The sequence below is a fragment of the Medicago truncatula genome, chromosome 6 (genome assembly GCF_003473485.1).
Source record: "Medicago truncatula cultivar Jemalong A17 chromosome 6, MtrunA17r5.0-ANR, whole genome shotgun sequence".
NCBI lineage: Eukaryota > Viridiplantae > Streptophyta > Magnoliopsida > Fabales > Fabaceae > Medicago > Medicago truncatula.
Window position 1 is genome coordinate 35,463,542 of NC_053047.1, and position 12,731 is coordinate 35,476,272.

General features: G+C 40.8%; 1 protein-coding gene across 1 annotated transcript; it reads left to right on the top strand.

Annotated features, from left to right (window-relative positions):
* The first annotated feature begins 525 nt into the window (after nucleotides 1-525).
* LOC120576103 (uncharacterized) lies at nucleotides 526-10,892 on the top strand. The gene is made up of 5 exons (XM_039827093.1): nucleotides 526-4,076; nucleotides 4,369-5,141; nucleotides 5,334-7,068; nucleotides 7,165-7,524; nucleotides 10,841-10,892. Exons 1-5 carry the CDS (start codon nucleotides 613-615, stop codon nucleotides 10,890-10,892), a joined length of 6,384 nt encoding a protein of 2,127 aa, XP_039683027.1. The 5' UTR covers nucleotides 526-612.
* Nucleotides 10,893-12,731: the final 1,839 nt, after the last annotated feature.

A 12,731-nucleotide genomic window follows, 5' to 3' on the forward strand; every position in this document is an offset into this window, starting at 1 on the left:
TCAGGAGTATGAGACTGTGATGGCCTTACTAGAGCAAGAAGCCTATGATAGCCACAAGAAAGATGTGATAATCGCCCAGCTGAAAAAGAGTATCAAGGAGAAAGATGCCGCGCTGGATCAAATTCCCGGGCGGAAGAAGAAACGTATGGATCTCTTTGATGGGCCGCATTCTGATTTTGAGGAGTAGCTCGGTTCAGAGGCTTGAGAGTCTTTCAGTTTGTTTTTGATGTTTTTTGTGTAGTTACGGAGTCTATCCCTTGGCTTTGTTGTTAGAAAGGGAATTATCTTGTTTTCCTTTGAAAGTTTATCCCTTGGCTTTGTTGTTAGAAAGGGAATTATCTTGTAATCAATTTTGTTTTTATGATTTGTTTAGGTTGGTATGTTTACAAAACTGCTTTTATAGGTCCTTCAATAAAAATAAAAAAAATATATATATAAAAATTGCATATTTTGGCATATAGCATATCATGCATCATATTGCATTCATAAAAAGTATCAAAATCCAAGTCTCATACTCTCCTCATTTCTGCCTCAGAGAGAAGCAAGGTGGCCCGGCGTATTCAGTACAAGCCCGCTCGCATTCACAACACTCGAGCTCGTATCAAGAAAAGGATGTTAGCGGCAGAACAGGAAAACGCTCAGCTCAGAGAGGAACTGGTTAACCTCAAGGGGGAGATGGAAAGAATGGCACTTATGATGGAAACTATGATGGCTGAGAGAGAGCAAGCAGCAATCTCCAATTCAACTCCTGTTGTGGTCGTCACAGCTGCACCTGAGGGTCCCCCGCAACCATCTCCGACTACTACTACAACTATCGGCCTCACCCAGCCTCTGATGACTGATTTTTCTTCTGGTAATATGGCAACTATGGGCAACTCAGGCTTCCGTCCTCTTGGCCCCCAGGGTCCCTTTGCTACTCCTCAATATTCCATGCCTTCAGGCTACCCTTGGGGCATGCCGATTGCAACTAACGGGGTTTTTGGTCCAGGCGCTACTGAAATGCCTTTCCCACAGGGTCAACAGACTTCGGCACATTTCCAGATGAGTCAACCGATTCCTCAAGCTACCATGACTCAAGCAGGTCCTACTGTGCATGTTGGGCCACAACATGAAGAGCAGATTTATCACTCTGACAGTATAATGGGGGATGATAAAGCAATCGATTGGGAAGAAAGGTTCGGTGCTCTAGAGAAGAAGATGAGTAATATGCGGGGAAAGGAAACAGTCGTCCAAAGCATATATGACCTCTGCTTGGTACCAGATGTAAACATACCTCCAAAGTTCAAGATGCCTGTATTTGAGAAGTATCAAGGGGACACATGTCCACAAAATCATCTAACTATGTATATTAGCAAGATGATAGCTTACAAGAATAATGTTCCCTTACTCATTCACTGCTTCCAGGATAGTTTGACTGGTCCGGCACATACCTGGTTCATGGGGTTGAAAGGAGTCACTACTTTTGAACAGTTGGCTGAGGCCTTCATGCAACAGTACAAATATAATACCTATCTGGCGCCAAGTCGCAAAGAGTTGCAGTCCTTAACCCAGAAAGATAAAGAATCGTTCAAAGAATACGCACAACGGTTCATTCAAAAAGCTGCTCAGATTCGTCCTCCCTTGGATGAGAGGGAACTTTCAGAATTGTTCTATGAAACCCTGAGCCCTTGTTATTCAGAAAAGATGATTGTCTGTGCATCACAGAAGTTCACTGACTTGGTGGAAACAGGAATGCGTATCGAGGAGTGGGCTCGTAAGGGAGCAGCTGTTTCGGGAAGTTCTTCAGGTGGTTCTTCAGGGGTTTCGTCCAATGGTAATAAGAAATTTGGGAATGGTTACCCAAAGAGGAATGCTCAAGAGGTTGGCATGGTGGCTCATGGAGGACCTCAGCCCGTGTACCCTAATCACCCCTTTGTTGCCAACATCACCCCACAAATGACCGCACCCCAGAACCCAAACTATCAATCACCCAGACCTCAAGGACCTGCACCATACTATCCCCCACTATATCAACAACCATATAACCCACAACAACTCTCTCAACCACCCTACTATCCTCAACAACCATACCAACAAAGGCCATATAACCCCCCACAACAACAACCCCGTCCTCAAGCTCCCTACAACCAGCAAAATCAAAAACAACAATTTGACCCCTTGCCAATGACCTATGGAGCATTGCTCCCTTCTTTACTTGCACAGAATCTGGTCCAAACAATACCACCTCCTCGCATTCCGGACCCTCTCCCACGCTGGTACCGTCCGGACCTTCATTGTATTTACCATCAAGGGGCACCAGGCCACGATGTGGAGCGTTGTTTTGCTCTTAAGAAAGAGGTTCAGAAACTGATAAATAGTAAAGAGTTAACCTTCACCGATTCTGATGTTGTAGCTCAGAACAATCCTCTGCCTACTCATGGGCCTGCTGTTAATATGATTCAAGACGATCAGGAAGAGGCTTGCATTCTCTCTGTAGGTGATATCAAGACTCCTCTGGTACCGATACATGTGAAACTGTGTAAAGCAACTCTCTTCAACCACAATCATGGAGCTTGTGACATATGTTTGATGGATCCTCGTGGATGTATACAAGTCCAGAATGATATGCAGGGTCTCCTAAATAGAAGGGAACTTGTGGTTACAAGGGAACCCGAGAGCAAGGACGTCTGTGTTGTCACTCCGGTATTCAGAGCCAGGAGGCCGCTGGTGATAAACCCTAACAGTACAAAGCCCGTTGGTACTCCCTTGGTAATCTGCGTGCCTAGGCCCACGCCTACTACGGCTCAGAAAGCTGTACCCTATAAGTACGAAGGCACGATTCTTGAGCCCGGAAGTGAGACAACTTCACCTGTTGCTGTGGATAATATCGCAGAGAATAGCCGGATTTTGAGGAGTGGCCGCATCTTTCCTACGGTGGGTCCGAAGAGTGTTAGTGTTCCGGTCGATGAGCCAGTAAAAGAGCGAAACGCCGGTAAAGGTAAAGCTGAGGAGCAGGCCAAAGAGTTTGACTTTGAGGATGCCGATGAAGTCTTGAAGCTGATCAAGAAGAGTGAATACAGGGTGGTGGACCAGCTGTTACAAACTCCTGCGAAGATTTCCATCATGGCCCTGTTATCAAGTTCTGGCGCTCATCGGGATGCCCTGAGGAAAGTACTAGACCAGGCATTTGTGGATTATGATGTAACTCTGGGTCAATTCGAAAGCATTGTGGGGAATGTGACCGCGTGTAACAGTCTGACTTTCAGTGATGAAGATCTCCCGGCGGAGGGGAATAAGCATAATCAAGCTTTATTCATCTCTGTACTTTGCAGAACGGACTCGTTATCCAACGTCCTGATAGATACCGGCTCTGCACTTAATGTGATGCCCAAGTCAACTTTCGACCAATTGGCGTACTCCGAGGCTCCTTTGAGACTTAGCAAGGTGACAGTAAGGGCCTTCGATGGAACTAGGAGATCGGTGTATGGTGAGGTAGATTTGCCAATTTCGGTCGGCCCACATGAATTTCAGGTTACTTTCCAAGTCATGGAAATCCAGGCTTCTTTCAGCTGTTTGCTCGGCAGACCTTGGATTCATGACGCTGGGGCTGTGACATCTACTCTCCATCAGAAATTGAAGTTTGTAAGTCGTGGAAAGTTGATCACTGTGAGTGGCGAATCGGCCTTTTTAATCAGCAATTTGTCTGCTTTCTCTGTTATCGGTGGTAGTGGTTCAGACGGGCCATCATTCCAAGGATTCTCTGCCGAAGAAAGTGTCGGTAAGATTGAGACTTGTATGGCTTCATTGAAGGATGCCCGGAGAGTAATTCAGGAAGGCAAAACCGAAGGCTGGGGTCAGCTAGTGGAGTTGCCAGAAAACAAGCGTAAGGAGGGAATTGGTTTCCTTAACAGTAAGCCTGGGATGTTCGACCCTACCAGAGGTTCTTTCCACAGTGCTGGTTTCATTCATGATTCGCCAGAAACCAATGCAATTTTAGATGATGCACCTGGAGGAGTGACACCGGTCTTTGTGACGCCTGGAGGAGCTTGCTGCAACTGGATTGCTGTTGACATTCCTTCTGTGACACCCCGCTCTAAGTAATGTGTTTGTCTTGTCTTTTGTTGTTTTTTTGTTTTTTAAGAAAACTCCTTTCGTTCTGCCCAAGGCGAAAGTGAAATCATGTAGGGCTTTGTTTTGCTTCTAGTACTTTTATTACAAATAAAAATCGTCGTTTCTATCACGGCTTTTATTACTTTTTATTTTTTGTTGCTTTTTCTGGAAAAAATGGTAATACAAAAATCCAAAAAAAAAATCATTCTCTTTTTCTTTTAAATTTCAAAACCAAAGGTCTGCATTTACTCATTAAAATCAATCATGAATCATGTGCAGACTGAACATAAGTGAATCCGTTGAACACAGTGACCCCATGCTTTCTCCCAACTTTGAGGTCCCGGTTTACGAGGCTGTGGCAGAGGAGGATGAGGAGATCCCGAATGAGATCAAATGGATGTTGGAACAAGAAAGGAAGACAATTCAACCTCATCAGGAGGAGATAGAAATCATCAATCTGGGCACTGAGGAAGACAAGAAAGAAATCAAGATTGGGGCATCGTTGGATGTATCTGTCAAGAAAAGAGTAATTGAGCTTATCAGAGAATATGTTGATATATTCGCATGGTCATACAAAGACATGCCGGGTCTAGACCCTGATGTCGTTGAACACAGACTGCCTTTGAAGCCTGAGTGTCCTCCGGTAAAGCAGAAATTGAGAAGATCTCATCCTGATATGGCCCTCAAGATCAAAGAGGAAGTGCGAAAGCAAATTGATGCAGGTTTCCTAGTCACATCAGAGTATCCTCAATGGTTGGCCAACATAGTGCCTGTTCCAAAGAAAGATGGTAAAGTCAGAATGTGTGTTGATTATCGGGACTTGAACAAGGCTAGTCCGAAGGATAATTTTCCTTTGCCTCACATTGATGTGTTGGTTGATAATACTGCTAAGTGCAAGGTTTTCTCCTTCATGGACGGTTTCTCCGGCTACAATCAGATCAGGATGGCTCCTGAGGATAGAGAAAAGACGTCTTTCATCACGCCCTGGGGTGCTTTCTGCTATGTGGTGATGCCATTTGGTTTGATAAATGCTGGTGCCACTTACCAGAGGGGTATGACCAAAATCTTTCATGATATGATTCACAAAGAAATTGAGGTCTACGTAGATGATATGATTGTTAAGTCTGGCACAGAAGAAGAACATGTTGAGTATTTGTTGAAGATGTTTCAGCGGTTGAGAAAGTACAAGCTCCGGTTGAATCCTAACAAATGTACTTTCGGTGTTAGGTCTGGTAAACTCCTAGGCTTTATCGTCAGTCAAAAGGGTATTGAAGTTGATCCCGACAAGGTCAGAGCCATCAGAGAAATGCCTGTTCCAAAGACAGAGAAGCAAGTCAGAGGTTTTCTTGGTAGACTCAATTATATCTCCAGATTTATCTCTCACATGACCGCCACATGTGGACCAATTTTCAAGTTACTCCGCAAGGATCAAGGGGTGAAGTGGAATGATGATTGTCAGAAGGCTTTTGATCAAATCAAAGAATATCTGTTAGAACCTCCAATTCTTGTTCCTCCAGTTGACGGAAGACCTTTAATCATGTATTTAACAGTACTGGAAGATTCCATGGGCTGTGTTTTGGGTCAACAAGATGAAACCGGAAAGAAAGAGCACGCTATCTACTATTTGAGTAAGAAGTTCACTGATTGTGAGTCCCGATACTCTGTACTTGAGAAAACTTGTTGTGCTTTAACTTGGGCGGCCAAGCGTCTCCGTCATTATATGATTAATCATACAACTTGGTTGATATCCAAGATGGATCCTATCAAGTACATATTTGAGAAGCCAGCTTTAACTGGAAGGATTGCTCGCTGGCAGATGTTATTGTCCGAGTATGATATCGAGTATCGCACTCAGAAAGCAGTCAAAGGTAGCATCTTGGCAGAACATTTGGCTCATCAACCAGTCGAAGACTATCAACCAATCAAATTCGATTTCCCAGATGAAGAGGTTATGTATCTAAAAGCAAAAGATTGTGACGAACCAGTGTTCGGTGAAGGTCCTGATCCTGAATCCGAATGGGGTTTGATATTTGATGGAGCCGTTAATGTCTATGGTAGTGGAATTGGTGCAGTTCTCATTACCCCTAAGGGTACTCACATCCCTTTTACTGCAAGGATTCGATTTGATTGTACAAACAACATCGCAGAATATGAAGCTTGCATCATGGGTATCGAAGAAGCCATCGACTTGAGGATCAAGAAAATTGTCATCTATGGAGATTCAGCTCTCGTGATTAACCAGATCAAAGGAGAATGGGAAACTCGCCATCCTGGTTTGATTCCCTACAGAGATTATGCGAGACGATTGCTGACTTTCTTCAACAAAGTAGAGTTACACCATGTGCCCCGTGATGAGAATCAAATGGCGGATGCTTTAGCTACTCTATCCTCAATGATCAATGTGAACGGTCACAATACTGTGCCAGTAATCAATGTCCAATTTCTCGACCGACCTGCTTATGTGTTTGTAGCTGAAGCAATTGATGATGACAAGCCATGGTATCATGATATCCAAGTTTTCCTTCAAACTCAAAAATACCCACCTGGGGCATCCAACAAGGACAAGAAAACATTGAGAAAATTGTCAAGCCGTTTCTTCCTTAACGAAGACGTTTTGTATAAAAGGAACTTTGATAGGGTCCTACTTAGATGTGTGGATAAGCATGAAGCAGAAAAATTGATGTGCGAGATTCATGAAGGCTCTTTCGGAACTCACTCATGTGGGCACGCCATGGCGAAGAAGATATTGAGGGCTGGGTACTACTGGATAACAATGCACGCTGATTGCTACGATCATGCCAAGAGATGCCACAAATGTCAAATCTATGCTGACAAGATTCATATACCACCATCTATGCTCAATGTCATCTCTTCCCCGTGGCCCTTCTCTATGTGGGGCATTGACATGATTGGTCGGATTGAACCAAAGGCTTCCAATGGGCATCGCTTCATATTAGTGGCTATCGATTATTTCACCAAGTGGGTTGAAGCAGCATCTTACGCCAATGTGACCAAGCAGGTAGTGGTCAGATTTATCAAGAACAACCTCATCAGCCGCTACGGTGTTCCCAACAGAATCATCACAGACAATGGCACAAATCTGAATAACAACATGATGAAAGAGTTGTGCGATGACTTCAAGATTCAACATCACAATTCTTCTCCTTACAGACCACAGATGAATGGGGCAGTTGAAGCTGCAAACAAGAACATCAAGAAGATCATACAGAAGATGGTAGTTACTTATAAGGACTGGCATGAAATGTTACCCTACGCTTTGTATGGATACCGTACCTCAGTGCGAACCTCGACAGGGGCAACCCCTTTTTCTTTGGTATATGGTATGGAGGCTGTACTACCTGTAGAGGTTGAGATTCCTTCTTTAAGAGTCTTGATGGAAGCTGATTTGTCTGAAGCTGAATGGTGCCAGAGCAGGTACGACCAGTTGAATTTGATTGAAGAAAAACGTATGGCTGCTTTGTGTCATGGACAGTTATATCAGTCAAGGATGAAACAAGCATTCGATAAAGGAGTCCATCCCCGCGAATTCAAGGAAGGAGATCTTGTGCTCAAATGTATCAAATCCTTTCAACCAGATCCTAGGGGCAAATGGACGCCAAACTATGAAGGTCCCTACGTGGTGAAGAGAGCTTTCTCTGGTGGTGCTTTAATTCTTACAAATATGGATGGAGAGGAGTTACCTCGTCTTGTGAATTCTGATGCAGTCAAGAAATACTTTGTCTAAATATATAAAAGAACAGCTCGGTAGGTCGAAAACCTGAAAGGGCGGCTTAAACCAAAAATGAGCGTCTCGGTGGATCGAAAACCCGAAAGGGCGGTCCAGGCAAAAATTAGAGACAAAAAAAAAAAAAAAAAAAAAAAAAAAAGAAGGGAAATTATCCTGATAGATCGAAAACCCGCAAGGGCGATCTATGCAAAAATTAAGGATCGAGACAAGTAACTGCATCAGATGAAACACCACTCGCCCGAGACACCTTGACTGTCAGAAGTTCTCTAATGTTGAAGCATCCAAACTGTGGAATTCAAAGTGGTTAAGAAGTATAGCGGTTATTGTGTTCAATGTACCTATCCCTTATAATTACCATATTCCAACTCTTTGTAATCTATGGTGCCATGCCTTTAGCCGGTCACCATTTCTATTAAATCAATTTGAGCCTGTGCCCCTTTGTTGGAATTCTTGTTTATTCTATGTGCAAAAAAAAAAAAATCTTTCTTTCGTTTTTAGTATTAGTATTTGAAGCAAAAATTTTGAAAACTTTTCTAAAGATTTTATGCTTTCTTTCCAAAAAAAAAAAAAAGAAAAAAAAAACACAAAAATGACAAACATATTATCTTTAAAAACATGTATCACATAAGTATGTGTCAACAGTTGGTCCGAAACAAGCAGGTTCAACAAAGAAGAAATAGTCATTGCAAAAAAAAAAAAAAAAAAAAAAAAAAAACGCCCTAGTGGATCGAAAACCCGAAAGGGCGGTCCGGGTAAAAATTAGGGGCATACAAAAGAGAAAAAGAAAAGTGTCTCCCGATGGATCAAAAAAAATCCGAAAAGATGATCCAGGCAAAAGTTAGGGATTTCAAAAAAATATATATACAAAAAGCAATGACCATTCAGACAAGACAGTACGGTGTTGCATTGATGAAATGGCGACTTCTATCACAGCTTGTGAAGACTTACCTCAGCAGTATGTTTAAGGGCTGTACCCTAACAATGGTTGATTCATCCCCCGTGACTTTATCCCCATTGAAGGCTTTGAGTGTTCGTACAGTGATGCCGGGCCATTCTCCTCGTAGACCTGCCCAGTCCTGTCTCAACAATCTTACCATTACACCATCATATGAGTCTCATACATATCCATTCATTCATGCATACATAGCACGCATATAAACATCATTCATACATAGTTTCTTTTTTACCCAATATTTTGCTTCATTATCCTCAAAATGGGTCTAAACTCAGGTATGTTATAAAACTAATCATGTTTCAAAGTGGCAGGTCTCGCCAGTAACCAGTCTATACAATTGCCCCATCGTCTTCAGACAATTTCGTTTTTCCCCTCAGGTGTATCTTTGTCAAGTTAATCCCCACTCATATCAAGCTTTACAATGTCTTTACTTTAGCCACTCGTCGGCCCGTCTTGTCTTTAATTTCGCCATTCGTCGGCCCGTCATGTCTTTACTTTAGCCACTCGTCGGCCCGTCTTGTCTTTACTTTAGCCACTCGTCGGCCCGTCTTGTCTTTAATTTAGGCACTCGTCGGCCCGTCTTGTCTTCAATTTAGCCACTCGTCGGCCCATCATGTCTTTACTTTCGCCACTTGTCGGCTAATCATGTCTTTACTTTCGCCACTCGTCGGCCAATCATGTCTTTACTTTCACCTTGAAACAATGTCATTTATACTTACCTATCATTTCCTTCCCCAGTGATACCTATCCATTTGTCTCCCAGTCAGTCTTTGCATCATCTTTACCTTCATGCTTACATCATATTCAGTCATATTATCACATTCATCAGCATCACATCCCTGGCATTTCAAACGGTCCAAAATTGGCGTTTTTTATATATTTAAGTCTCCTCGACCCTTTGGTTTAAAAGGTCCCCTTTTAAACCCTTCGTGACGAAGAAACTTAAATAGGGGCATCTGTCATACCCCAAATTTGGACCATTTGAAATCTTTTTTGTCCACATTTTTAATAGTTCAAATTCTCTTTTATTCGTTTTTTTTCCTTTTAAAACTCGTGTTTTTCGTCCTTAATCATTTAAAAACTTTCATCTTGCATTTAAGTCCTCGCTTGCATTTTTTACAACATTTAAAATCACTCCATTTGCATTTTTATAAACGCATTTTATAATCCTTTTAGTCATAACAGACAAGTCATTTTAAAATGGCTAATCGCATTTTAAAAGGCGTTTTTTTTATTAATCTTTTCAAACAAAATTTCGGCAGGGAGGATACTTTGAAGTACCTCATGTCGGATTCCGAAGGGACTTTTTATTTTTTTTCTTTCTTTCTTTTTTTAGGCTAGTTTTGTTTTTTTATTATTTATTTTCTTTATTTTTATAAAAGTCATTCACGTGACTTTTTTTTTCTTTCCTTCTCTTTTCTTTTCTTTTTATTTTTTTATTTTCTTATTTATTTTATTCATTTTGTTTTTTTATTTATCTATTTATCTTTTTGGTCAAATCTTTTTCTCCAAGTCTCAGCTGCAGGGGCATTTTGGTCTTTTGTTTGTACCAGAGCCAACCCTAATTTGTCACTATTTAAACACTGTCAATCATTGGGAAATGGGGGAGAAAATCACTATTCACGTCAGAGAGTCAAATCAGTCACCAATCACCACCAAGAACACCTTTTCCCTTTCTCTCTCATACAGTTACAGATCAAAACACCACAAAATATGATGAACATCACATAAACAGCCATATTCACGTTTTCATCATACACCAATTCATAATCAAGTTCACTAACACAACAACAACAAAAACAACACGGACCGGATCTGTGCAAAAACAAAACAAACCAAACAAGCAACAACAACACAAACGAACCAGAACAGCAAGCAGGCCGAACCGGAGCAGAAAGCGGAACCGGACCGTAAGGGAGCAGAAACGAACCGGAAAAGGAAGGAAACGAACCGGAAAAGGAAAGAACGGACCGGAGAAGAGTAAACGGACCGGAGAAGATCAAAAGGTAGTGTTTTTGGCTCACTTTTCTTTGAATTTTCTTTGTTAGATCTAGACTTGTAGGAGTTTGTTTTGAATTTTCTGATACCGGATTCGAGTAGAGGAAGGGAAGAGGAGTGGTTTGATGTAAAAATTTTCAAAAAAAAAAAGCAAAAAAAAAACTCCGGCGCGGCGGCGCTCCGACCGACCACCGCGCCGGAGCAGCTCCGGCCGCCCCTCTTCATCTTCTCCGGTCGCGTGTTCTTTGAAGGAGGGGAGAGCTTCTCTCTCTAAGTTTAACTTAGAGAGAGAAGTGTTTTTAGTTTTATGTTTTTTTTTGTTAAAATTGCTTTTATAGTGCTTTCTTTTTTGCTGGATCATACGTGCGCGTATTCATAATATTACGATGTTCCATCGCATTAGTAGCCATCAGATCTGAATCGTTCCTTGATCTGACGGCTACCGTATGGTCTGTTTTTAAATCAAGTGTGTGTTTTTTCTGCGTGAGTGTGGTGTGGCTTCTGTTTGGACCGTCAGATCGTTGATCTGACGGTCACTGTGTTTTCAGTTTAATCCCTTTGTTTCTATGTTGTTTTTGTGACCCTTGGATCGTTGGATCCTATGGCTGTGATGAATCCAGTGAATGAATCTGGACTATTGATTTAATCCAATGGTCCAGAATTAATCCTGCTGAGCAAATGTTTTATTATTTCTTATTTTTGTTTATCTTTATTTTTAAATACTGTTTTTTACACTTTTTGACATTTTGGTGTTTAGAAAAATTCTAAAAAAAAATATTTTTCTCATTATTTTAATTTTCTCTAATTTTAAAAATCCATTCTATTTGTTTTCTTTTATTTTATTTATTTCTTATATGATGACCTTAATTATTATTTGTCTTAATTCTTGCTTATTATTTCTCATGTCTCATTCATCATAATATTTCTTGTGATTACTAACTATTAAAATTTTTGTCTTGAATCGTAGCATGCACATTTAATTTTTTCCATCATTTTATTTTGTCATTGACTTAGTGTGTATAAATAGGGAATTGATGTAATTTTATTTCTTGCATTTTATTTTGGCATAAAGGCCTTAGGGTTGTATTTAGGAATTGATGTAATAATGTAGGTAACACAAGCACCGACACATGCACCGACACTACCACATTTTATTTACCGCTTTCCGTTAGTTTTTTACGACGTTACGTTAGTTCTCACCGTTAATTTAGAAAAATCATTTTTCATAAAAAAAAAAATCAAATATGTCAAATTCAAAAAATATTTTTTCTTAGCAACATTTTCCCTTTACTTTCTTAATCAAATTTTTAATCAATTTTAATTCAACTTCAATCATTTGCAAAAATTTAAAATCAATCAACCTCACTCATTTTCTTTTATCTCATGCCTTGAGGCCTCTTTCTCTTCTTAAAACCATTTTCAAAAAATCTTAAAATCAACCTAACCCACCAAAGAAATTTTTGAGTGGAACTACGTCGGTTTTGATCCCTTTCCAAAAAGGGTACGTAGGCAGAGGACTTGTCCTTCCAAATCAAATAAAAATAACCAAAAACATACTTCTTCTCCCTCCATTCTTTCACTTAGATTTTAGGAAATAATTTTTCAAAGTAAGCCAAGTGAATTTAGCATAAGATAATTTAGGTAAGAGGTTCCTATGGAATACCATAGACGCTTAGGATGCTAGCACCTTCCCTTCGCGTAACCAACCCCCGAATCCAAAGTCTCGATAAGGGTTTTACTCATTTTTTCCCTTCCCAAGAATAAAAATCGAGAGTTCAAAGATTGACGATTCAAATCAATTAATGGTTTGATATCCGAAAATCGCGAGCACATTATTGTTAAAAGTGATTATACTTGAGCTTTATGACATTTGAGTAGAAATTGATATGGGTATACATGTGGTATTTGAGTCATAAGTTTTGCTCTGTAACCTAGATTTGA